Genomic DNA, 25,803 nt, shown 5'->3' with positions numbered 1-25,803 from the left:
CGTTATCCTTTGCGGTTAGAGGTGCTTAGTAGTTAATTTATTTTATTATATTTTTTCAACCAAAATTCCTCTTGTGATAACGAAAGACTCAAGTTGCGAACCTGCCATGCCGCATTTTGAGATCAGGTCAACAATGCATTGCCGTTGCTCAACCACATTTAAGCAATAATTTTTATACATTCAGTTTACCGTTGATTACTGACATTAAATAGTCATTTGGCTGCAAATGAGACGCGTCAAGAAACCGTTAACTTTAAATGCAATGCAATAAATCAACACCAAAAGCAATTGCAAAAGCAATGTTTTTACAACAACCGTTGTGGTATTTTAGCACGAAAATATATATAAACATATATACGTTGTAATTACATTAACTGATGGATAGGTAGGCAAGCGGTCAAGAAGCTAAATGCGCCTAATAAAATTTGATAAGAAATGCAAATGAACGCGCTTGCAAAAGCAGCTGACCGACCGGTTGGGAAGTAGTACCCGGGTCGATGTCTTATGAGGTTCTAAATTTTCGCAATTTTTTTTGGGCAGTGATTTTTTTTGCGATACACTTTGTATGTATGCTGTGCAGAACTTGTTGTCTCAGCAGCATAGCGGCAAGCATCTGCAACAAGTTTCAACAAACAATGTGTCTAAACACGCTTGTGTAATTTGGTGTACAAGAGTGTTGTGTGTTTGCGTGCCGTTATGTTATTGCAATTTGCGTCGCTTATATAACCTCATTCAAGCTAAAAATAAACATCAACAAAAGTTGCAGGCGAAGGAAAAGAAGAAGAGGAAGAATAAGAAGTTGTGCGCTTGCGGAACTTGGTCAGCATGCTAACAGGCCTTAGTAGTTACGAGTATGTAGTTGCGCATGCGCAGCTATATAAATGACAATGCGCTCAATGGCGCGTGCATTTCTAGTTGTTTCGCCACTTCCATGGCGGCGCTATTTCTACCGGTTCTGCCATAGCCTGTGACGCATAGTGCGCTGATCGTCGAAGCAATCGATCGACTCTTTGGCTGTATGACCCGCTGTTGAGCTGGTTGATGTTTATGTTCTTTGGCGCTTCACTGACTCGTTTTACCGGTGCTGCGAAAATGTATGTTAATTCGGTACAAAGTTTTGTAAGAATTATATAATTTTTATGCTGACTTTAATTTGAATTTTCTTCTTTGCATTTGTTGCTAAAGCACTGTGGCGAATACAGAAGTATATATACATAGTAAAAATGCATGAAAAAGTACAAACAAGGATCACTACGTGCAAAAAAAAATTAAAAAAAAAAACTCAAACAGGTTTTGTTGCAAAATTTGCTTCAAGCACCTCAGCAGTCTGCATTTATTTAGTGCTCAATAACTTTTTTTTTCATTCTTTCTGCCACTACTTTGCTGCATTCCTTCCGCCATAGCTGGCATATAAAGCAGCCTTTTTATTTTCATTTTATTTCTACGCTTGCTTTACGCCTACTTGACTACAAGCCATTACCTTCTTCCTACCTAGTTCACCTTCTGAGTCCGCTAGTGGAAGGAAGAAGTGGGTTAAGGTGCGTTCGACCGCTAAAGTCACACGCTGCCATCCATGGCTTTATAAAATTATTATTAGTGGACAGTGAATTCTTTGCTTAGTTAGTTGTCGTAAGCTTTTTGGTCTTATTATTGTTTTTTCCCATTTTCTTTTTTGCTTTTGCATTTCCTTTTCTGCTTTTGCGTTTGTTTTTCCTTGTGCTTTTGTTTCTAACAATTCCTTATTGTTTTATTTATTTATTATTTCGTAGTCTTTTTGATTTCTTTGCTGTTCCTCTGCATTTAACATTGCGGAAATGTGGGAAGTATGTGTGTGACTGTATCGGCATTCTTGTGTCAGTTACCGTTAGCATGTGTTGTGCTATAAATGGTCAACAAAATTGTTGCTTAACTGGCAGGCAATAGCATAGCAAAAACTTAAGGCTGAAGACTGAAGACGAAAATGCGTTAGCTGGTATTAATTACCGCTTAGTATAAATGGTATTTTTATATTTATTTTTTATAGCATTATTAGAGTTGGCACTTTTTCGAAGGTAATTAATAGCATGTTTTAATTTCCGAGTATACAAACTCTTAATTAAGCTTAATATTTTTACTAGATGGCGGTTAGTGACCTTTGTTTATACCGAGAATTATTGCCTTGTCGCAATTATCGCAGGATTTTTGAATAACTTGCTGTAATCTGTTTAATTGCTTGCAGTAGAGATCATATTTATTCGTTTGGTCGGTCAGATAGCAGTACTTTATAACGGCTCATTTGCCTCCACTGCCACCCAAATAACAAAATTACTTTTCACGGAGTCAACTCTGGTATTGCCAATGCTTGTGCAAGTTGATATCTCTTGCACCACGGCTTTTTTGTACATGTACGTTATTGTTATATGCCTTCCAGTTTTCATCACCAGTAATCATTTGTGCCAAAAATGTCATATTTAAATCCATTAAAAAATCGTTTTCCATCGCCCTCTTTTTCATAAAATCTTTGTCACATATTTAAATAGCCCTTGGTAACAGAGGTTCACCTGTATAGCGATCTCATTGCTCGACCACAAAGAGGTACATCTTTAATATAAAACTCAAAAGAATGAAAGCGAGCAAACCATCCCTGGACGACATTTTATAATTAACTATCATCTTTTAAACGACATTAAGAATGCTCCGAGTTGATTTATATTACCGGATATACATAACTGTTAAAGGAAAAAAATTCAATTACAGTTAGCAACCTCACTCAAATGCAATAAAAAATTGGTTTTAAACCCCTGGGGAATAATTTTGGTTTGAATTTATTGACATAGGGCAGTTGTTTGCCTTTTGCGCAAATTGACTCAAAATGGCAATGCTGGACAGTAGACATTTAAAAAAGAAGTAGCAGATTTAAAACATTAAAAAAATTATTTTTACATACATATTTTTTGAAAATATATCCTGGGCTTTGTTTTATACTTACGCCATTTATAAAATACTTACTCGTACAACTACTACGTATTCTAGGCTTGATTTGGGGCCTTTATAAATCAGATAAGAATATATACATACCTGAAAAGAAAGAAAAGGTGTTGTAAGATTGGGATAAATAGTGAAAAAAAAATTTTTTAACATTAGCATCCAAAGATTTTAACAGTATAAAATTTACTTTCCATGTACTGCAGTAAACTTTCACAGCGAATTGTTATAATAATATCGGTAAATATATTAATTAAAAAATGTACCCATAAAAATATCAATAGCATATACTGATTAATATATCGACAGAAGTATCGATACAAAAAAAAGAAACCAATAATTATATAAATAATGTGGATGACGTTGATAATGTGTCAAATATGTACGGTTATCGACATAAAATACGATAAAGAAAATAACTATCAATAAAAATATCCATACAAATATCGAATACAAATACGAAAAATACGATTACTCTTGTATCGAAGACCAAAATAATTATATACACACATAACCTAATAGGATTTCAGCTTGACAATTTTTCTTTGCTCCACTTTTTGGTATATTTCGTTTACATAGTCCCATAGTTTGAGTAAAAAACACTACTTTAAATTAATACTTTTTATACGCAATAAAAAACCATATTTACGAAAAAATATTTATTTTTTGGGCAACATTATATCGACACTAGGCAAGAAGAAAGGATCGAGCTCAAAAGTTCACCGCGAAATAAGGCGCATACAAAAAACTTCAGCAAAGAAAAACTCGTAAATTTATTTCCCCAATCAACTACATTTGTGTATGTAATATTATGCAAATTCCCTAAAGAGTTTGTGGCGAATGATGCTGACAGTCCTTTGCCTGGTATAAATCTATGTTTATGCCGAAGTTTTTTTAACCCTCATATGATCCTCAAAAAGAAAAATCACACTTATTATTATGTGAAATATCACCCACTACTTTTCATTACACAAAGTAACATAAATCGCAATGAATTTTTGTTCACATCAAGTTTATTGTGAAAGACATTTATTATGTTTTATTTTAATCTGTCTTTACAAAAATATATTGCGAATATTATGTGATCTTTATGAAAGTGGATGAAATTTCACCCGAAGATCGCTCACGTAACTACAAAAAAAAAACTAAAGTGGTTCACACAAGAAACAAAATACGCTTATTTATTATAACATGTGGTCATTACTGACAAATACATTTAACGGAATATTTTTCTTTTACTTCATAATTTGAAACGTACTTGGCTTTACTTCTCAAAATGGGTGCATTTTCACTCGAAGATCGTGTGAGGGTTAAGCGTCTTTTTTCGTAATTTTTTTTCGTGTTTTTTTTTTGCCCTCAAAATACTTTCGCGCCTTTTTTCGTGTCTAGTGACGATATCCACCTGCGCTCAGTAGCTACTTGGATGTGGAGGCGTTGGTCTCGGAAAAAAATATAAATAAATGAAATAACGAAAATAAAGCAAGGAGCATTTCGAAGTTTCGAAAAATAAATCACGAATTATCACGAAAAATTCAGAATAATCCAAAAAAAAAAAAAATACCAAACCGAAAAATCCATAAAAAACCGAAAATTTACAAAAATCACCGGAAAATTACAAAGTGTAAAAAGGGCATCACGTAAAAACGTAAAACGTAAAAAATGCAAAAAATAGCAAACAAAATCACAAAAATCTACAACTAATTCTAAATCTCCTGCTAATAAAAAACAATAAAGTGATGAAAATTATAAAAACTTAGCTTTGCCCGAAGCATTCCAAAGTTTTGAAAAATTAAAAACGAGTAAAACGAGTATCCCGAAAAGTTCCAAAAACTTTACCGAAAAACAGCGAAGAGTAAAACAAAGGCATCTCGAAAGTAGCGAATAGCGAATAAGTCCGAAAAAATGTCGCAAATATATAACTCGGAAGATCTGTAGAAATTAAACCCAAAGCATCCGAAAACCCTTAAAAATCCGGTCGAAAAAAAAATATATACATATAAAGAAAAGACAAAAAAAATCTCGAAATATCTCAAAAATTTAAACCAAAGGCATTCCGAAAACTCCTCAATAAATCCGGGAAAGTCCTCAAAACAACCAAAAGTGTCCAGAAATCTGTGAAAAGTAAAATGCGAAATATTCCAAAAACTGGCAAGTAATCCACGAAAATACCGAATCTCGAACGTCCTGAACGATGCGAAAAAGAAATTCCAATAAATTTATAAAAGTCTTAGAATGAACCGAAAAATGAGGTAGAAATTTATTTTAATATCAATGGCAAAAATATTAAAACAAAAATTTTCGTTTATTTTCTGCCTAAAAAAAGTAAATATTAGTCAAACTTTTACTATTAGAATAAAAAAAAATAATAATCAATATTTCTTGATAAAAAGAATAAACATTTTATTTCCTCTATATATATTTTTTCGATTTGAAAATCTAAAAATAATTTTAATTTATTTATGTACATATATACACTGCATTGTTAAATTCTCTATTGTACTTTATTTTATGAGTCGCCATGGCATAAAATTTGAAATTATTATTTGTTAAAAAACCAAAGCAAGCACACATTTCTCACTTGCTTGGCAACAAAAGACTTAAGCAACGAACTCGCTTCGCAGCCCACGCGACATACATACATACATATCACCTTACAACAGGAAGATAATATAAACGAAGAAGTGCCGTAATAATGCAACTTTTATTAGTCCCCTAAATGAGAAGAGACAAGCTGAAGTTATTATAACTGCTACTCGAGCAGGCTTTAGTTAAGCGGGAGATTAACAAAAGAATTTTCTTATAACCGCAATATATGCAGCAAAGAATCTCTGACATATTTCTAATTATGCAACTGCTTGAAAAACACGCATTCCAAATACCCAGTAGATAATTTAAGGAGTTAAAAGCTCTTCCGAATGGCCTTCCTGAGAGTCAAGAGGCCTTTCACTCTACATTTCTTTCTCCCTTCTCTTTTATATGGAGTGGCACAAATTGAAGGGCTTCTTCTTTCGCTACCCATGAAAGGCCTTCCAGAAGGGCTTTTATAGGACGTACTTCGGATGGGCTTTTAGAGGAGTTCTTTTAAAGTTGATCCTTTAATTTATATAAATCATTCATCTTTGAAGGATTTGCTTAAGTTTTATAACAAATATGTGCTACTGCGACTTAAAATGTTTATTGAAATATATTTGTAATGATAAATAATATAAATTTATGCATTCGCATAAATTGTAAATGAATAAGCCCTTCTAGAAGGCATACCAGGAAGCCCTTTTTTCAGCCCTTCTTGGGTAGGCCTCTTAGAATGGCTTTACTTAAGAAGGCCTACCTAAATTATCTTCTGGGTACATACATATGTGTATGTATATGTATGTGTAAAGATGAAGATAACCTGCTTAAGCGGGAAATCAACGCCAGTAATAAAATTTCTTCTGACAATGAAACAAAAAAAAATGAAAATATAAATAAATCTGAATATGAAAGAAAAGGCCTGGTGAAATGTATACTTGTATGTATATAGTGTGTGTGTTTGGGCATTCAAGCACAGCTAGTCACAATGGCACTTGTTTTTGTTGTTAATGCTGCCGTTGTCGTTATCATAACTGTATGCACATACTCGTAGTTAAGAGCTAGCCGCTTGCGGTTCATATTCAATGATTAGCACCACAATGCAATATTAATAGCTCAATGGATGCTGTAGAACCGGCTTCAATTGGCGCGCTCTCAAGCAGGAAGAGGAAACAATTTGCGGCGTGTCATGTAACCAAAAAAAAAAAAAAAACTATGAAAGCAAAAAATTTACGAGTACTTGCTTTTCATAGTTACTTTCTGGTGCGGTCGCTTTTGAATTAGGCGTAGATAAGTGAGTGTGTGCGTATAATTGACTGCTTGTATGTGTTTGTGAATAGTTGTGCAAAGCCACTTGACATATGTTGCATGCAAGTTTGAGTTGTACTTTGAAAAATAGTTTGCTTTTAAGTGCCACTGGCAAGTGTTGCTATTTTTGTTGTTGGTAAAAGCCACTTACTTGCTCGCATTTGAGCATTTCTCAGCTTTTACTTGTCACTTTTGCCAAATTTTCAGCGTAGTTTAGTGACAGTTTTTTTCCCAAATTGTGTTGAGCTGACGTATGAGGGGCGTGGTTGTGTGAGGGGCGTAGGTGGTTAAACAGGCGCGCAACTCGAGCACTGGGCCAACTTGTATGAACTGGATGAATTGATGGTTTCCTCATTCGAAATTGGGGCAATTTGCAAAGTGTTTACCTGGATGGGTAGTGAGTATTAGGTAAGAAATTGTTAGGTGTGTGAGAAATGTGGGAGGAGTTGCAGAAAAAATGTATACAACAACTTTTCGTACTAATTTTGAGGTTATAACCAAATCAAATTTATTTCTTTTCTCAGCGTTTTATAGAAGGTTAAAAGGAAAGTAAAGATATGTGCTTAATTGACCTACCTACAATGGTCAACTTTCCTGATCATAAAAAGGACCAACTAGTGGCCTATGTGAGATCACCCGGATCAGCCAAGCTAGCTCGAGATCCCTTGGAATGAGGAAGAGGACTACTTTCTATAAAGCAAATTTGTGTTATTTCTCAATAGAAAGTAAATTAACACTAATTTATTTATATTTATTTTTTAGTTGAGCAATAAGATCAACTTTTAAATTTTAAAGTAATAACGCAAAAAAGTGCACATAGTCACCAAGTTACATTTAACAAAATTTTGGTCGGGTGACATAAGGCCCATGACAATATAGGAGATCACACACACACACACACACACCAAGGGGCCTTATGTCCGTTTGAAATGATCACAATGTCAAATGACTTTACGACCGTTTTGAATTTGCCGTTATGGCCATCTACGGATTTTTGGATTTATCACTTCCCATCTTTTTATATGAAATGTACTGTTCGTTTTTTGTTCAAGAATGTCCTATGAAGAGACCGCCTATCAAGAGCTCAGCATGCTTATTGTAAAGGAAGGTCGGTAGAAACCGCCCTACATACAGTTGGCAAGTAAATGGACGAAGCCTTCACTCATACAAATTTTGCCGTAAGAGCCTTCCTCGATATTGTGGGGGCTTTACATAATATCCTACCCGAGGCAATAGTAAAGTCGTTGGATAAGCTTGGGATTGATGTCAGTCTCATTCGGCTTATCCAAAACTTGCTGCGTGACAGAACTGTCATTAAAAAATATAAAATCTCAAAAATTAAACTAAAAAAGGAAAATAATAATTAAAAAGAAAACATTTACATAGGACCGCAAAAATTAAATGAAATTAAACAAATATATTTTTCCTTTTAAAACAATATAATGCAAAAATTGTAAGAAACTGAAATTAAGAAAAGAAATAAATTAAATAAAAAAGAAGAAATATATAAAATAAAATTCTAAAAATTAAATTAGATAAAAAAAAAAAATATTTTTTTCTTTTTTAAACAAAAAATTTAAAAAATTGAAGAGAATTAAGCTAAACAAAATTAATTTATAGAAGAAAATAACTCCCTAAAATTAAGTGAAATAAAAGGAATATGTTTTTCCATTAAAAACAATAAAATATCCAAATTAAAGAAAATTTAATTAAAAAAGAAAAAAAAATTTAATTAACAAGTAATTTTTAAGCAAAGAAAAAAAAATTTAAAAATATTTAAATTAAAAGGAGTTAGCTGCCCGCGACTCGAACTCGGATCTTTCGAATCGTAGCCTGCGCTTTGCTCACTCGGCCGTAGCGAGGCGAGCTAAATGGCATACATACATATGTACATACAGGTGCTTTCACTCAACACAGCTTTCCACCATGAGTGGTGAATGAGAGAGCTTTTTTCTAACACTTTTGTGCTGGAATAACAAAAAGCTTTCCAACTGTCGCTCAGTTGTCTTACGAAAGACTTTTTACTATCTTACCCAGAATTGCCCTGTTATTACAGTATTATATGAACTTTGCAGGATAAGCAAGAATTGCGAAGATTGTTTGCTTATAAGTTAGTGTAGAACTAATAGAATGAATTTTTAGGTCATTATTTGAACGTTAAACGTTTTTCGGTTTCAGTTTTTATAGAACAGTAATTTTGTAATGATCATTCGAGATCAATGACTCATATACATACATACTTAGTGAGGCTTTCTATGGCTATCTGCTTTTATACATATGTATAAATATTTATGCAGGTGCCAACGTAGTCAGCCTTTTGATAGCTTAGCCGAACAAAGGCGGTAAAGGGAGTTTTTCACGAGAGTGGTAAGGCATTACAACTGCACTCTCTATTACCAACCACTCCACTACAAGGAGCGGCTAGGCATACAATTTTCTTATAGAAACGCAGTGTTCTATTTATCTCTTTGGATTATTGAGTAGTTAATTTTTGTCCTGCAGCTATCAGTCTAAGTGTTCACTACGCTGAACAAATTATTATTAGCCAATCTAATTGTCAGAAAAGTGAATTTCTATTGCAATTTGCTGACATACAAAACTTGAAATGGTAGCCATAATTTTTGCGTTAACATAAGTAGTAGAATTTGTATAACTCGGTTTTAGTGTGAAATGAATCTCTAATCAGCACTCATCAAATGCAAACACTTTCCATTACCTTGTCAAGTGGTTCGTTGGAGTGCATAAATTAGTATGCGAAACATTCTTAACCCACTAAACCAAAAAATATTTATTCAAGTACTCGTATTTTAATACTTTTCAGTCAGCACGTACGAAAATCGATTCAAAAGTAAATACCGCAAAAATTGCTAATCATTAATAACAAAGTATTAGCATTTATGCGATCGACTGACTAAAGTAAAAGAGAAAGAGCGTCGAAATTTAAAATTGTTTTGTTTACCAAAACAAATGATAGGAGCAGCTAAAAAATTCCACACACGTTTCAAGATTTCGTAAAATTTTTCTTCCATAGAAAATAGCAGACGCAAGAAAAATGCGCACGCACGCATCAATTGCTTAACTTACGCCATATAGCTTTCTAATAAATGACGCATGGAGGCATGTTTATAAAATGAGAAAAAAATAGAAAATTATTAGCTGTTTGAAATTTATGATTATTGAAAATTTTCGTTTTATTATTAGAAATTTTGCAACAAAGTGAAAATGTGAACGCGCCCAAAAGCTTGGCTATTATTCTGGAAAGCAAAATTAAAAATAATTTATTGTTATACATATATTTTTTTGTTAATTTTTGATGCGTGTTATGCCTGCTAATGAATATTTTTGTTGCATGTCGAAATTCAATTTATTTTACAGTTTGCTTGTTGTTAAAATTCAACTAATTTCCAAATCATTATTGTTTATTATTTTGTGTTTATTTTCTAGCAATTTTTTATTGTCTGCTGGCACGAACTACATAAATTGTTTATTAAATTTATTTCATTAGCATTAGGTGGCGCCGCGTACACGTACACTGCTTTGATAAATGAAAGTGAAAAGGAATTGATTTGTATATTTTATAAGATTTTGATTTCGCCTGGAAGTAACGGCAAAGCATACAACTCGTGCAGCGGCGCTGCTGGGGGATGGCTCTTGCAGGAGAAGGAGGGGATTTACAAGTGATTAGCTATGTTTTTAGTAATTTTATTATAGAAATTATAAATGGAATTTAAATGCATTATGTAGGTATGTTTATGATGGAATAAAAAGTGAAAATTGTTTTGGTATGGTAAAAAAAATGTTGGAGAAATTAATAAGGTCAGGGCCCAGTACTAGGAAAAATCTTAAAGTAGTATAAAAATGCCAGCCTGGCACTGCACCATTTGCAATCGTCGACGAACTCGAGAGATCTGCTTTCAATACTCCGCGTGCCCGCTCCAAAGACCCTTTGGAGGACCTTATGGAGGTAAATATAAAGGATAAGAATTGCTGTTTTCAGTCTATTCTCCCTTAAAATACCAGGAATGGGCGGAATTTCATGCTTCTGCAAGAATTTGGTTCAAAAACGCCCTATCTCAGCTGAAAATACATTGAAAATGTTATGAGATAGGACGTTTTAGAACTGGCTGCCGAGATAGGTCGATTGGGTTTACACCTATTAATATGCATTTTCGTACCCGGGTATCTACCTAATTTAGGGTAGATATTCATTCAATAAAATTTGAGTACCCCTGCATTTGAAACTTTAAAATTTTCATTAAACTTATGCTTCATAAAGTAGACCAGGCAATACATATTACCAGAATAGTCGGTATATATGAAAAATATAGCCAGAAGATAAAAAAGTATACTTAAACTGGAGTTATCAACAACTTTGATATTGAGTGATGCCGGAAAAACAGAGCGTACAACAATATATTCAATACCCGATTCAAAAAAACCATAAAACCGATACATTTAGCTGCAAATTTGTTAGACCTAAAGCACAAAGAAGTGAGCTCAATCAGTCTGCAGAGTAAGATGGATGAGAATTCGTTCAAGCAACGTCGCAGCATCCGTAGTTCACAACAAAGAGCTGGGGACGGCATCCTTTCAACTGCAACGAGAATCGTGCACTCTACTGGTTATGAACTTTTTTCGGATGCTGATAGCGAGAGTGATTATGACTAAGCTCATGTTTTATCTCATTTGTAATTAAAAGCCAAGGTCGTTCTAAAAACACCGTTTTTGTTCTCTGTCTGAAAGAAATATCCTTTAGTTTATTTTAAATTTCCCTAATTATGATTTATACCCATAATTTGAGTAAATACCCAAGTAATTGGGTAAATATCTGGGTATTTACGGGTAAATACTCAATTTACCAATTAGGTATTTACCCATGTCCCATCACTACCCGCACCTCAATAGCCCAACTTCGCTCTGGCTATGGCAGCAGGATCAACTCATACCTGAGCAGAATAAGTGAAGATGTGCCCAATCAGCGCCCGGCATAGCCCCCAAAACCCCACCCAGCAAACGCTCCTGTGCCTATGGACAACCCCTGTTAAAGTTGCGCACTTCCTGAGCCTTTCCTTAGCTGAACCAGACGACAACGCAGATGGATGAGCGGTCTAGAGCGGGGTTTAGTAGCCGCTACCACAACAACAACAGTAGAACCATATAAAACCTTTATAAAACTAATTGTTCTTCACGCTAAGAGTTGTGTGTTATCTGGGTTAAAACGCCAAGATCCCAGCACCCATTTCAAACGAGTAGTTACAGAAACCTCTTGAGACTTTCCTTTTCACCCCTAAACAATGGTTTTGGGCATTTTTAGAGGTATTTTTTGGGTAGAAAATAAAACCGCGCGGTCCAAAATTACCCACACATATTTCCAAATTGAATCGTGTGGCAAGATGATCGCGAAGTCCAAAAGTTCAGTGAGCATACCGACCAGAGCAACAAGAAGTATAGAATTCCCTAGAAGGATCAGAACTAGGCCGAAGCTGCTGCATTGGAAGAATTGCCTTTATGTCATGCCTTCCACTCTTTTATACATATAACGATTGATTTCGGGGGAACGTAAAATTGATGGGTCTGACAAGAAGGCCGGATATTTATTGTAATCAAAAATTTTAAACTACAGCATGATTAATCACATCAGACTACAATCTTCGGAGCAACCAAAAGATGCTATTTTCACAATATCAAACCACGGCGTCTCTGTTTTTATATGACTAAATTTGAAAATCACTTTTGTGATGGATATCTTGGCCGCATGTTTAATCGACTCGCCCTTAGTTTTGCGGATGGATGACAGTGATCCTCTAGTTTAGATTTCCCCTCCATTACTCTTCGTTTTTTCGCTATCATTCCCTACCAAGCCTCGAGTGCTCAACTAGTGCTATATGTAAGTAAATAGTGTGCCGCAGCGTATATATTTCGTAATTGTCCCTTTTATAAAGACATTTATAGACATCAGTGAATAAATACACTTTCAAAAAGAGTACTTAGCAGCAAATTGCCATGCCTGTGGTTTGTGGTATTACCATCAACAATATGACCACATTTTGTTGTGAGTTTCATTACACTTTAGTGTGGTGTGCATATTTTTGCTTTTACTCTTCGATTTTTTTACTTTTATTTCTTTGCTTTTACTGATTTTACCTCCGACGTATTTTTGGTCTTCATATACCCTAGTTTTTTTTACTACTCGCTACTTGGTCTGCGCATATTAGTGGCAAATATGGATGAATGAATGCGTGGCGAATACAATAAAATATTTCAAATTAATTGCGTTTAATGTTTGGCGGATGCAAACAATTTTAACGCTGTTTGCGTGTAGGTTTTTGGGAAACGGAAATCGTCAATGAGGAATTCAGCTATATAAATTGAAGCGCCTTGCATTTACAGTGCATTGCGGCATAAATGTAAGCGTGTGGGCTGCCGGATATACTACTTTTTAAATATCTGTTTCTTATAAAAACAGGTGTACAACATTTTAATAGTTTTTAAGACATATCCTGGTTTTCAGAAGGCGATAAGGAGCCTTTTTCAAAGGTGTTGGCAGCTCATGGGCAATTATTATTTATTATTATTTATTTATTAATTAATATAATTAAAAATTACAAAATTAATATAATAGCACTAGCTACCATGGCTATCGGCTTAGTCAAGAGATAATATATGTAAACGTAATGTGTATTTATATTAGATGAAAGATGTTTAAAGATTTAAGAAAGTTAGACATTAATATGATATTTGATTCAGATGGGATGGAGAGGACATTGAGCGGGTGTGCGTCTTCGAACGTTGTTGTGCGTATAGCGGCAATACCTGAGCAATGCAGTAGAATGTGACGTGTGGTTAAGTTGGCAGTGTTGCAGAAGGAGCATGTGGGCTGAGGACTTCTTGTAAGAAGGTGTTCGTGTGTGAGGAGAGCATGTCCTAGTCTTAGGCGAACGTAACATCTATTCATCCATGTTGTTGTCGTAGTAGGTAGTGTTATTGACATGCCACTAGGATTCACCTCTTTATATTCATGTTGATACTGTTGCCAGTTCAGGTGTAGGTGAGACTTCAAAGCAGTAGAGTACATCGTTTTAATTGATGAAGTGCCAAACGGATTGTAGGTGTGTAGACAAGAATTTAAAGCAAACTTCGCAGCTTTGTCAGCATATTCGTTACCAGCTATACCTGCATGTCCAGGGACCCACATTAACTTTGTATTTGGTGCTAATTTAATGAGCAGTTGTTGAAGATGGTATATTGGTCCTATTTCATAGTGAATGTTTCTTGCAGCTTTGAAGACTGATTGGCTGTCAGTGCAAATAATGACTTTTTTTGTTCCCTTCTTTTATTAAACGCAGGGCCGAAATGATACCTTGTAATTCGGCTTCAAAAATGCCGGCGTACTGTGGTAGCAAGCCATGAGATAAAGTTAAACCGGTATCATTTGTAATAGCGAATGCAACTCCGTTGTTCTGTTTGGTCCCATCTGTAAAGATTAGATTCCACCCACTTTGCATAAGAGGCGTAACTATGTTCAAAAATGATTGTTGGTATGAAGCGTTGCTAGTGTTCTCCTTCCGAAGAAGCGTCAACTCATCAATGAAACTACTTTTGTCTATGATCCATGGAGGAAGTTTGGTGTTGGGGATTTTCATGGGGACCATCTCCAGGTTTAAGAGGTCAGCGAGAGCTTTTACCTCACATAGTGCTGATTTGTGTGAGAGTGCCCTTTTTCTTCTCATCAATAGCTTGACTTCGTGGTTGAGAATGTGTGTAGAGTTGCAGAACAACTTATAAATGATACGACTTCGAAGGTATTTTATACGATCTTCCAATGATTGAAAGCCGCTTTCTGCTAGTAGATTTGTGATAGGTGTTGTTCTGAACGCACGTAAACTTCGTCGTATCGCTGCGTGAAACGGTGCTTTAATTTTATTTAACGTAGCCGTATTGCATTTTCCATATAACTGAATACCATAGTCAATTTTGCTTTGTATTATCGATTTAGTTATATTAAGTAAGGTGTTAGTATGTATACAACTTTTCTTCGATGATAAATATTTAATAATATTTAATCTGGTAGCTAGTTCACCTCTTAAACTAATACAATGATCCTTAAAACTATGTTTGTCGTCAAATATAACGCCCAATATTTTCATAGATTTGACATTGGATATTTTATGATTGTTGTACTTAATGTCTATCTGATTACAACTACGTCTTCTACAGACATGCAGATGCTTGCATTTTTCGAACGAAACGAGAGCACCTGAATGTTGAGACCATTCTTCTAAAGCCTGGAAAGCTTTTCCAAACGATTCCTCAATTTCGGAAATATTTTTATTACCACATACTAAAAATAAGTCATCGGCGTAAAGGCAATGCTTAATATTTGTCTGTTGACTCATGATTTTGCTAACGTCGTCAAACGCTATTAAGAAGAGAGTGACGGAAAGTGGAGATCCTTGTGGGATACCGTTGAGAAGCGAAAATGTAGGCGAGAGATAGCTGTTTACCTTACATCGAAACTTACGATTGCTGAGAAAAGACTTTATGTAATTAAAAATATTTTGACCCACTTTCCACTCGTGAAGTTTTTTAAGAACTATATGACAACCAATTTTGTCAAAAGCCTTGGCGAAATCAATAGCAAGGATAGAAGAGTGGTTTTTAGTAGAGAAGCTTTTTGAAAGTTGGTGGTCTAAGGAGAGTAAGGCATCCAGAGTGCTGGTGCCGTTTTTGAATCCAACCTGAAATGGCGATAAGAGCTTTTTGGTTGTTAGAAACCACATTAGCCTTTTTGAGATGACTTTTTCCATTAGTTTACTGATACACGGAATGAGGGAGATTGGGCGATAGCTTTCGACATCAGACGAGTCTTTCTGTGGCTTTAGTATAGGAACAATCACGGCTGTTTTGAAACTTTGAGGGATAATGCCGCTTTTTAGAATGGAGTTGTAGAGCTGGATGAGCCTCTGTTTTAATGAGACTGGCATATGGCGTAACATGCCGTAGTTTATTTGGTCAAAACCTGGAGTTGTACCTTTGGCTGTCTTTAGAGCATAGTCTATTTCGTTAAAGCAGATATCTCTTTCCATATGTACAGCTAGACTGTCGGTTGAGTTGGCTGCGGACATAAGCGGAATGTTACTAGCGGAAGCTATGAACTGCGGTGGAAAGTTGGAGGTTTCCGATGACTTAGAGATATTCTGAGCAAATTCTAATAAAATTGAATTGGGATCAGTGAATATTTTATTATTTATTTTAATTGAAGAAATATTTATTGGGGAGTACGTGCCCGTAAGTGTTTGTACTCCCTTCCATATACTGCGAATAGTGGAAGTGGGGTTTAATTTTTCAGTAAACTCTTCGAAGCTACGGGTTTTCGCTTGCTTTTTTACCCTGTTAAACTGAGCGTTGCGTTTTTTATAGAGTACGAAATTCTCAGGAGTGGGGCTCCTTTGATATTGTCTCCAGGCTGTTAGTTTGTCGTTTCGGAGTATACTAAGTTCTGACGACCACCACGGCACATTTCTTGAAGACCTACGACATGAACTGCGGGGGATAGCTATGTTGGCTGCTTCCCGAATAGTCTTTTGAATAATTGCAGCTTCTTTATTGGGGTTATTGTTTTCGAAAGCAGGTAAGTGTTTGGTCATTAAAAATTGATTAAATTTTTCCCAGTTTGCTTTGTCAGTGTTGTATTTAGATGCTTTATAGGGGTTGGAAACGTTAGGGATAAAAAAAGAAAATGAACAAATAATGGGAAAGTGATCACTATTGTGTAGATCCTCAAGTGTATACCAAGCTGAAATGGGAAGTAATTGTGGTGAGCATAAAGTCAGGTCAACGTGTGTGTATGTGTTGTGTGTAGAAAAATGCGTTGGGCTATTATTATTTAGTAAGCACAAATTGGAACTCAGAATAAAATCTTCAACTATTGAACCCCTATGGTTAGTTTTTGGTGAGCCCCAGAGAGGACTCCAACCGTTGAAATCCCCGCATATAATTACTGGGGTATTAATAGAGGAGGTAAGCCGTAATAAATCAGAGGACGAGATATTTTGATTTGGAGGAATATAAATGGAAAGTATAGTAATGGGATGTCTAAATGTAAACTCGACGGCAACTGCTGATAAGTTGGTAGATAAATTGATTCGTCTATGTTGAAGATTTTTATGAATTAATAGACCACAACCTTGTTTGGAGTATGTAATACCCGGGAAGTTGTGAAAATGTGCTGTATATTGCTTGGGGCAGTGTGGTGTATAATTCGCAGTAATGTGGGTTTCTTGCACACATATTATGTTTGGCTTCCGATCTTTTATTAGAGTTTCTAATTCGAGATAGTTATTATGATAACCTCTAATATTCCATTGGAGAATATTGAGAATCATTTTTGTTTATTTATTTACTTGCTATAAGTGTTATTTTCTTTTGGAAAATAACCTATAGCGTGGGCTCTTGAAGATCATTATCCATATCGTCATTATGTGTACCAGAGATTGTGTTGAGAAGAGAGTGCAGAATGGAGTCAGGTTGCGTGGTGGATTCAAAGTTTGAGTTGTAGGATGTAAGAGATGTAGAGTAGTCATTAGAAGTATGAGTTGAGGAAGCGTTGTGTGTTAGAGATGTATTAATCTCATTGCTATTGTTTTTATTAGAGTCTAATGAGTGTTCAGGTGGTGAGTTTTGGGGATGCACTTGAGAAATAGAGCTCCAGTTTGCAGCCGGAGTTGTAGTGAGCTGTGTGAATGAGTTAGTTGGGAGAGATTGTTGTGTAGATTGTGTGTTGGCTGCTGCCGATGTATGAACGTGAGTGAGTGACTTAACTGAGTGTGAGTGAGCACTAGAAAGTGACTCGTTCGGTTGGTATGAGTGAGATTGGATAGAAGAGATGTGTGGTTTGGGGATACCTGTTGAGTTACCGACTGAAGAAGTGAGATCGGTCGGGTTTTGTGAGAGACTGTGTTGAGCGGCTTGTGTTGAGTTTAGAATTGATGCATATGTTTGATCTTGATTCACGTTAATGGGATTTTGAATTTTGTAAAGGCGTCTAGCTTCAGGGTAATTGCATTTATTTTGAGTTTTAATTTTTAGTACTTCCTTTTCTTGCAAGTACTTTGGGCAGTCTTTAGCAGAGGCAGGGTGGGGGCCATAACAGTTGGCACACATCGTTCGTAAACAAGGCAAGTCATTGTGAGGGGGGAAGTTGCATCTTTCACAGGTGGAGTTGTTGCTGCACCTTTTCATAGTATGACCCAACAGTTGGCATGAGCGACATCTCATAGGATTAGGAAAGTACTCTTCTACTCTCACTGAATACCATGCTATGTCGATCGACTGAGGTACTTTGTACAAATTAAATGAAAGCACGATTCTGCCTGTTGGAATTTTTACATTGTCAACAGTTTTGGTAAATTTGTATATAGCCACAACGCCTTGTGGTTTAAGAGCTTCTAGAATTTCTTGTTCGTCGGTGTGTGCCAGATTTTTGTCAAAAATTGTACCTTTGCAAGTATTTAGGGAATCGTGGAAGTTGGCAGAGATAGGGCATAGTCCGCCAAAGTTTTTGCATTTAATGAACTTTTCAGCTACTTTGAGGGATTTTGCAAGAATAAGTAAGCTGTCATCACGGAGAATACTCACTGACAGGTACTCTGTGCTTATACAATCAAGTGCCTTCTTTTTTTGCGAAAACGCTAAAACTTGACAATGGCTTGGACGCGTCAGTGGATTTTATAATAATAAATTTCGGATCGGTGCTATTGTTGTTAGTGCTCACATCTGGAAGCGCTGGAAAATGTGCTTTCGCGGTCGCTTTTTTGCGTTTTGCTTTCGGGGAATTTAGCATACCTTCAGCAAGTATGCTATAACGATTCCCCGAGGGAATCGTTGACATATTTTCCATATGCACACAGAATAATTTGGTTAACACTTACGGGGGGATAAATTTATGATTTATATATTGAGATTGGGAAACGCTAAACACGTTTAAATTGCTCACTGAAACACAAACACGCTCAACTGTGGTACGCTAGCTAGACACAACTGCACGGCGCGAGAGTTAGTCGGTGACTGCATGGGCAATTAAATATTTAAAATATATTGCGTGAGAATAAAGGGAACTTAAAAAGCGAGTGACTTTTAGAATTTGCCGCGCAGCAACTTTTAATGTAATGCTGGTCCCTCAACTGACATCAATTAATAGACCACTGTAAAATTTTGACAAGCTCCGCCATTTAGCTGATTAAGCAACTTTTTGCGTGAAAATCCAGTACCGAGTCCAACGAAAGGCTTGTTAAATACAATAGGAATTCTTCACAATCAATTTCAATGGTTAAAAAGTAGTTAACTTAGTTCCGTTGTGGTCATACCAACACAAGTCACTCCGAATGTTCAGGCCGCCCAAAAGAGGACGTCGGACCATCGGAGAATGAAAGTGTGTCGGGTGACTGAGGCTATTCGCATCTCAACTGAGTGGGTATTTGGATGTAAAAATGCTATTCGCGCGTTGGGTGCCACCACGCCAGTGAACACTCGAATATAAAAGCAACCATATAACCACTTCAAAGAAGTGTTGGCGATGTTCAGCAGCAAACCGAATGAGTTTTTGCACCGTTACCGTTGGCGAAGCATGGATCCACCACAATACACCAGAGACCAAGGAACATTCAAGAAATGCTCCAAATAACGCCAAAGGGCGTCTGTCGGCCAATAAGATCATGCTCACAGTTTTTTTTTTGATACACACGGTGTCATTCACATCGATTACCTTGAAAAGGGTAAAATGATCAGAGCAGAGATTTTGGACAGATTCGATATTGACACATGTGTATAGTCAAAATAGAAATAATCTATCAATTGGACTTCGAACTTTTACCCCATACCCCATATTCACCAGATCTAAAATAATAAAAACTATCATGAGACGAAATCATGTTTCAATATCCGATTCTTAAAGGGCTCACTAGTTTGTCTCTGCCAAAATCCTTATACCTAACTCTGCCAAAAGCGGGGATGAGTCACAAGAAATGTTCTATCTGCTAAACGAAAGCAAATATCTACTTACATGTGCCGTCTGATGCCTCAAAGTCATTGATGGCGAAAATACTCACCCAGTGAATGCCTGGTCTGAGCCATCTTTAGCTAAGTGGTTAAATGTATTAGTCAAAATAATTCCCGAAGGTATTGGCACCTGGAGTAAAACGGGTCGAGACTTGCGTTGCATAACTATTTTAGAAGTAGTTAGAGGGTTGGCCAATGACTTGAGTGCAGCTTGAGATACGTAAACAATTACTTGTTCACCTATTTTCTAACACGTAGCCTAAGGCCTGGGGAATTGTAAATTAGCCAACATGAAATACGGAGTCATAACTACTATTCGGTGTAGACTCCAAATCCTGGCCATGTCTCGGTTTTGAGTAAAGAAAGTGAGAAAGTAAGTAAGCCCGGGCTCGGTGCTGACATTTAACCAGCACTCAAAACCAGGAAACACAACGTTGTAGAATCTCTACAGTAAAGGCAATGGTGGTGTATTATCTTGGGGCATTGAAAAGATATACATAAACGCCAGCAGAAATTTCTACCGCGACCCACTCAGTGGCATATGAACATTGAGGCCTTTAATGCCTCCCAAAATATGTTTGTATGTATAAGTACAAGGATACAAAGTGTTGGGAAGTGAAGCAGTGCAGCCAAAGCTGTGTTAGCCGTTGTAAAGAAGGCTCCCTACAATACACGACGCCTATACTTTGAATTTTGGCAAGCTGATTTCCTACGATATTGACTGAGATTCTGCTCCACCATACTACTGATGCATAGCTCATAATGGCTCTGACCACGGATGAGTATATACAGATGAACCCCTTCGGTGACAGGCCACGCGTTTTATCAAAGAGCTACATATTTATGTTGCAAATGAAGCCAAGCCTTTCGGGAACTTATGCTTAATGTAAGCCTTCCATGCAAGTTGGTTATTCAGAACTATGCCGAGATACTTTATTACGAATTTAATCTGAATTAGGTCCTCTTTTAATCAAAATTTCTTAGGAATTTTTGTTCCGTTTTGACAGTATCTTTTTATGTAAGTAATCTTAGACATAAGACTTATAATTTTTCAAAAATTTCCTCACAAACCATTTAACTCTCTTCTCACTTACCGTATTCAATTTCTCCATGAGAACACTCATTTGATTTTTCGTACACATCTTGTACGCGTTGTTGTCGTCGTCGTCTTAGTTGTTGCTGTTGTAATTGTTGCACTTTTGATTGTTGTAGATTTTGCGCACTTGATTGTGATTGATGCCTGTTGGCCATTCACAAAATTGCACAATCAAAACTGTTGTGTGAAAATTCCGAAAAAAAGTGGACAAATGGATAAAAGCCAAGGCGCGCGGACACAAAGAAATGAACACACAAAAAAACGGATGAAAACACAGGGCAAAAGCAAAGCAAAAAAATAAGCAAAATAAAATACATAAAAGCGAATGTACGCAATTTAAATCGGTTAACGCGTAAGGAAAAAAAACAACAACTACGACAATAATATGGGCCTTGCGACGGTTTCAGCGCCACTCGACGACTGTGGTGAGCTGGTCAGTTCAGAGGTCGTGCGAAGCGAGTACGTGAAGGTTTGTGGCGGGTTATTGTGCTTTAGATTTTTTCGTGATTTATTTTTTCTTGTTTGTTTTTATTTATTTTTTGTTTTATCGTACAACAAGTTACTTTTAAATTGCCCACTTTGATGTTACTGTTGATTGTTTAATTGCTTAATTTTTGCGTAGACTTGTTACATTGATTGGCCGGCTCGCCCGTCGAATTGCTTTAGTTTTTGATTGTTTTTGTTTTTTGTATTTTTTTCAGGAATTTTCGGAGGCACGCACCGAGCAATTTACTTATGCAATACCACGCCTTCTCGGAAATAATTTCAGCTTACAAAATTCATGTGGTTTTTAATTGTTCGCAAGATTCAAATGAACTGATAAATATTTTGAGAAAAACTGATGAAAAATAAATTGATGATAAGATTGCAAGAAAAAAGAAACCCGCCATGCGGCGCCAGCTTTGCTATGAGCACAACAAAAAAGCGCAGCTACACGTCGGAGACGGTCGCCGAACTAAATAAATTTGCTTTTTTCTCCTTCCTCTTCTTCTCCTATCTTCGAGTATGTTTGTATGGTAATTTACACCGGCCAGCATTTGATATGCGATTACATTCAGCGTTGTAAATTCAGCTTGGCGCGCAGCCTACCTCTAACTCACTCGCTAGTCTGTTTGTTTATTTCATTGTTGTTGTTAGCGTCAATTCGAAAGTGAAAAAGTGCCATATGGGTTTAAAAGGAAAAATTATATATCTAAGATTAAATTAAACCTGATTACCCGTTTGGCTTATTCTTAACCGTAATCTTAATCTTAATCTTAATGTTAACCTTTGTTTTAACCTTACTCTTATTCGAATTCTTAATCTCAAACTCAATCTCAATCTTAATCCTAATCTCAATTTCAATCTTAATCTCAATATTAATCTTAACTTTCATCTTAATCTTAATCCTAATCCGAATCTTAATCTTAAACTTATCCTTATCCTTAATCTCAATCTTAGTCTTATCTTTAATCTCAATCTCAATCTTAATCTTAATCCTAATCTTAATTTAGTCTCAATCTTAATTTTAATCTTAATATTAATCTAACCTTTAGTAATAATCTTAATATCAACCTTAATCTTAATATTAATCTTAATTTTAGTCTTAATCTTAATATCAATATTATTTCTCAAATAAATAAATAATCTCAATTGTAATCTAAATCTCAACTTTTATCTTAATCTTAATCGCAACTTTATAAAAATTAGAAACATTTCTTCAAGTGCACACACGAAAAATGTTAGCTTACAACCAAAACGACTGTCTTTAAGTTCTTCTTATTCCCTCTCCGGGCCTCCAAACTCATCAAACATAACCGATAACTCGCAGTCATTTGAAACCATTGGCGTAGCCAGAATGAAATTTAAGGGGGCTCGACCCTATTAAGCTGGCATTTCAGGGTACTATTTTATATATATATAAGGAAAATTTGAATGTTAGGCTGGCTACGCCCATGTTTGAAACATTTGAATTACCAGCAAAAAATAATTTAACATTTGGTGGCACCACATGTGTTTTGTAGTGATTAGCAGTTATAGGAAACTCAAATGTTGTAGTTGTTGCTCATTTTCTAATTTTTTTTTTTTTAAGTTTTACTAGCTCTTTCATTACCAATTCCCTTACTTGCTAGCGTGTTTTTGCATTTAGGTTTTTCTTCTTCGCTGGTCGTTGTAAATTTTCTAACTAAATAATTCATCTTCGCTGGCTCTACAGGTTTCGTGTTTAATTTTTGTTTTTAAATTTTTATTAGTTAATTTCAATTTCGTTTTCGTTTTCATTCGCTTGAATGAGAATGAAAGTGATTTTGGTGTATTGGCATGTTGAGGGGGTATTTATGCTAATGATTTTGATAAATTTTTGTAACTGATTAATGTATAAGAAAATTGAAAGTTTTGAAACACTTTCGAGTCAAGCGTTTACACTGACTAGAAATTTTGGTTTTTTGTAAGTAAATTATGAAAAATTTAGCAATTTGTTTCTTCGGTTTAGTGGCATGTGTACACTAATGAGTATTACTCTTATCAATGGTATGACTGAGCAACCATCGTAACTTTGATGTAAACTTGAGATCCTACGGGTAAACGTCCCTTATGGCTGGAAGTTAGCTTGATTTCCATCAATATTCGTTCAAAACCTTACCCGTGCTCAAAGGCCAGCTTAAAGAGTTATTTCATCTTGGTATATCCATTTTATCGTTGCTCTAATTGTGCATGAGGTTAAGAAGTTAGAGATAGCTTGTCCTTCAGCCTAGATTCCAATCCTATAAAATTCACCAAAAAACTATGCAAAACCAATTTCAAGAGTATATAACTATTCTGGAGTTGAACAAGTTTCCTTAACAAAGTGCTGTCTTAACATAGCCTAGGTTAAGATTACTCCCAGTAGATCTGTAGTGCGATTCCCATTTTTCTTAACGACAATATTCGTATCGTTAGCTAACGATTCCGACAAGTTTCGTTAATTCAAATTCTCAAGCACACTTTCAGCGAATATTGTCGGTAGCTTTGACAATTGTCTAACGAAATTTGTCGATAGCCTAGCTACGAATATTTTGTCGTTGAAAAGCCTAACGATAAAATTGGTTTAAGTTTTTATTGAGAAAATTAGGCGAAATTCGTCGGTAGGCAAACTATTATAATAAAAAATAACTAATAAATAAACATTTATCACATATAGATGTGCTTATTATTATTACACTGAAAGTTGAAAACTTAGGCAAAGGTTTTGATAGTTGGTCTCGCTTAATTGGGGCACTCTAAATTCAATGGCTTCCCCCGTTTTGTCAGATTGGCTCCAGTGTTCGAGATAACGACACTTGAACATTTGCTCCAATTTTAACTTGTTTGTAAATAACTCAGTTTTTGTGTTGTGTTAATAAAATTTTTAACATGACTGATTTTTATAGTGAAAGTTATTTAAAAAAAATAGTCACGTGATAAAGTTTGTCCGAGTTATTAAAAAAAAACTTAAAAATTTAAACAAATTTTCAAGTATTGTTACGTCGAAAACTAGAGCCACAGCTGAATTTTTAGACGTGGAAAGCATAACGTGAAAATGATGTGTTTGTTGTAATTCATACTGTAATTGTGCGTATAATTTGTTAGTGTAATTTTTTACTTATATACGGCTAACACCACATTATTAAATTCGCCTTGCACGAGGCCCTTATTGCAAAATAAAAAGTCCAGCATCCTATGGTAATGCTCCGTAGTAGCTTTTGCACTTCTGTTTTTTTCATATTGTATTCACAAACAACAATCTCGACAACAATAATACGCGCAACAATAAAATGTTTATTTTAAAATTTAAGTGTCAAACGTCAATATTGCCATATTGTCTTTGTAATTAACGACAATCCTCGTAAGCTTCTTTATCGACATGTCTAACGAATTCTCGTTAAGTGTATTTTTGAGAATAGCCTATTCGCTACTGCAAGCTACAAACGTCGTTCATTATCAATAACGAATATCGGTCGTTAGGAAAAATGGGAATCGCACTACTGGATAAGTTATTTCTCTTCATAAGTCCCTAGCCTGGCTCCGATATGCAAAATCTTGACTTGGCTAACTTGTGCTGCCATTATCGATCGAGCTTATACTTAGTTATTTAAATTGCTTATCCTTTTTCGATCTAGAATCGATCAATACAATTAAATGCTTCCAACCCTGACTTGTAATAGGGCCATTGCTTTGTGAAAACTAACGACAGCTGTGTGGGCTTACCAGCGGTTGACTACTGTCGCAGCTTTCGTAATGACGAAGAAAGTGAGATTATCGAACACTTTCTTGCCACTGACTAGACCTTTAGTACTTTTTATACTGTTTATCGCTCCCAAACTCGACGGAAATGTGCGAATTACAAATCTTCCTTTGACAAATTAACTGTTAATATTTTTCGGTAAATATTGACAATAAACCTTTAGTAATTAGACGGTATTACTACAGGCATCTTGCAGTCAGAATGTGCCCCTAAGCGAGCCAGGATGAAAGCAGCCACCGTAATCTTACCTCACAACTTATTTCTGAACATTGTCTAATAGGTCGGCTTGCCTACAGAATAGGAGTACACGGCTTTTGCCGAAAATGTAGTGAAAAATATGAAAAGAAGGCTATTCACAACTAATCACACACTACCAAGGCAATTTAAGGAATTCTTAATTAGATAAGCTGAATTGTGTTTTGTTAATATTCGGTCAATATTTCAACGGATTTTTCGAAGACCCCACTAATTTGATTACGACTTGGCTTATTTCCTATATTCATTATTGCGAAAGAAAAAAATATAAAAAAGAAAACAAATATGTATGTACATACATATACGAGCGCCGACG

General features: G+C 35.6%; 1 protein-coding gene across 1 annotated transcript; it reads right to left on the bottom strand.

Moving 5' to 3' along the window:
* Positions 1–17,277: 17,277 nt before the first annotated feature.
* On the bottom strand, positions 17,278–18,003 carry LOC118752495 (GATA zinc finger domain-containing protein 7-like). Its single transcript, XM_036487407.1, has one exon. It carries the CDS (start codon positions 18,001–18,003, stop codon positions 17,278–17,280), a length of 726 nt encoding a protein of 241 aa, XP_036343300.1.
* Between the last annotated feature and the right edge of the window lie 7,800 nt (positions 18,004–25,803).

The sequence above is a fragment of the Rhagoletis pomonella genome, unplaced genomic scaffold (assembly GCF_013731165.1).
Source record: "Rhagoletis pomonella isolate Grant_MI unplaced genomic scaffold, Rhpom_1.0 Rhpom_scaffold_01555, whole genome shotgun sequence".
Taxonomy (NCBI): Eukaryota; Metazoa; Arthropoda; class Insecta; order Diptera; family Tephritidae; genus Rhagoletis; species Rhagoletis pomonella.
The sequence above is the reverse complement of the archived record's forward strand: the minus strand, read 5'-3'. Positions and strand labels throughout refer to the sequence as shown.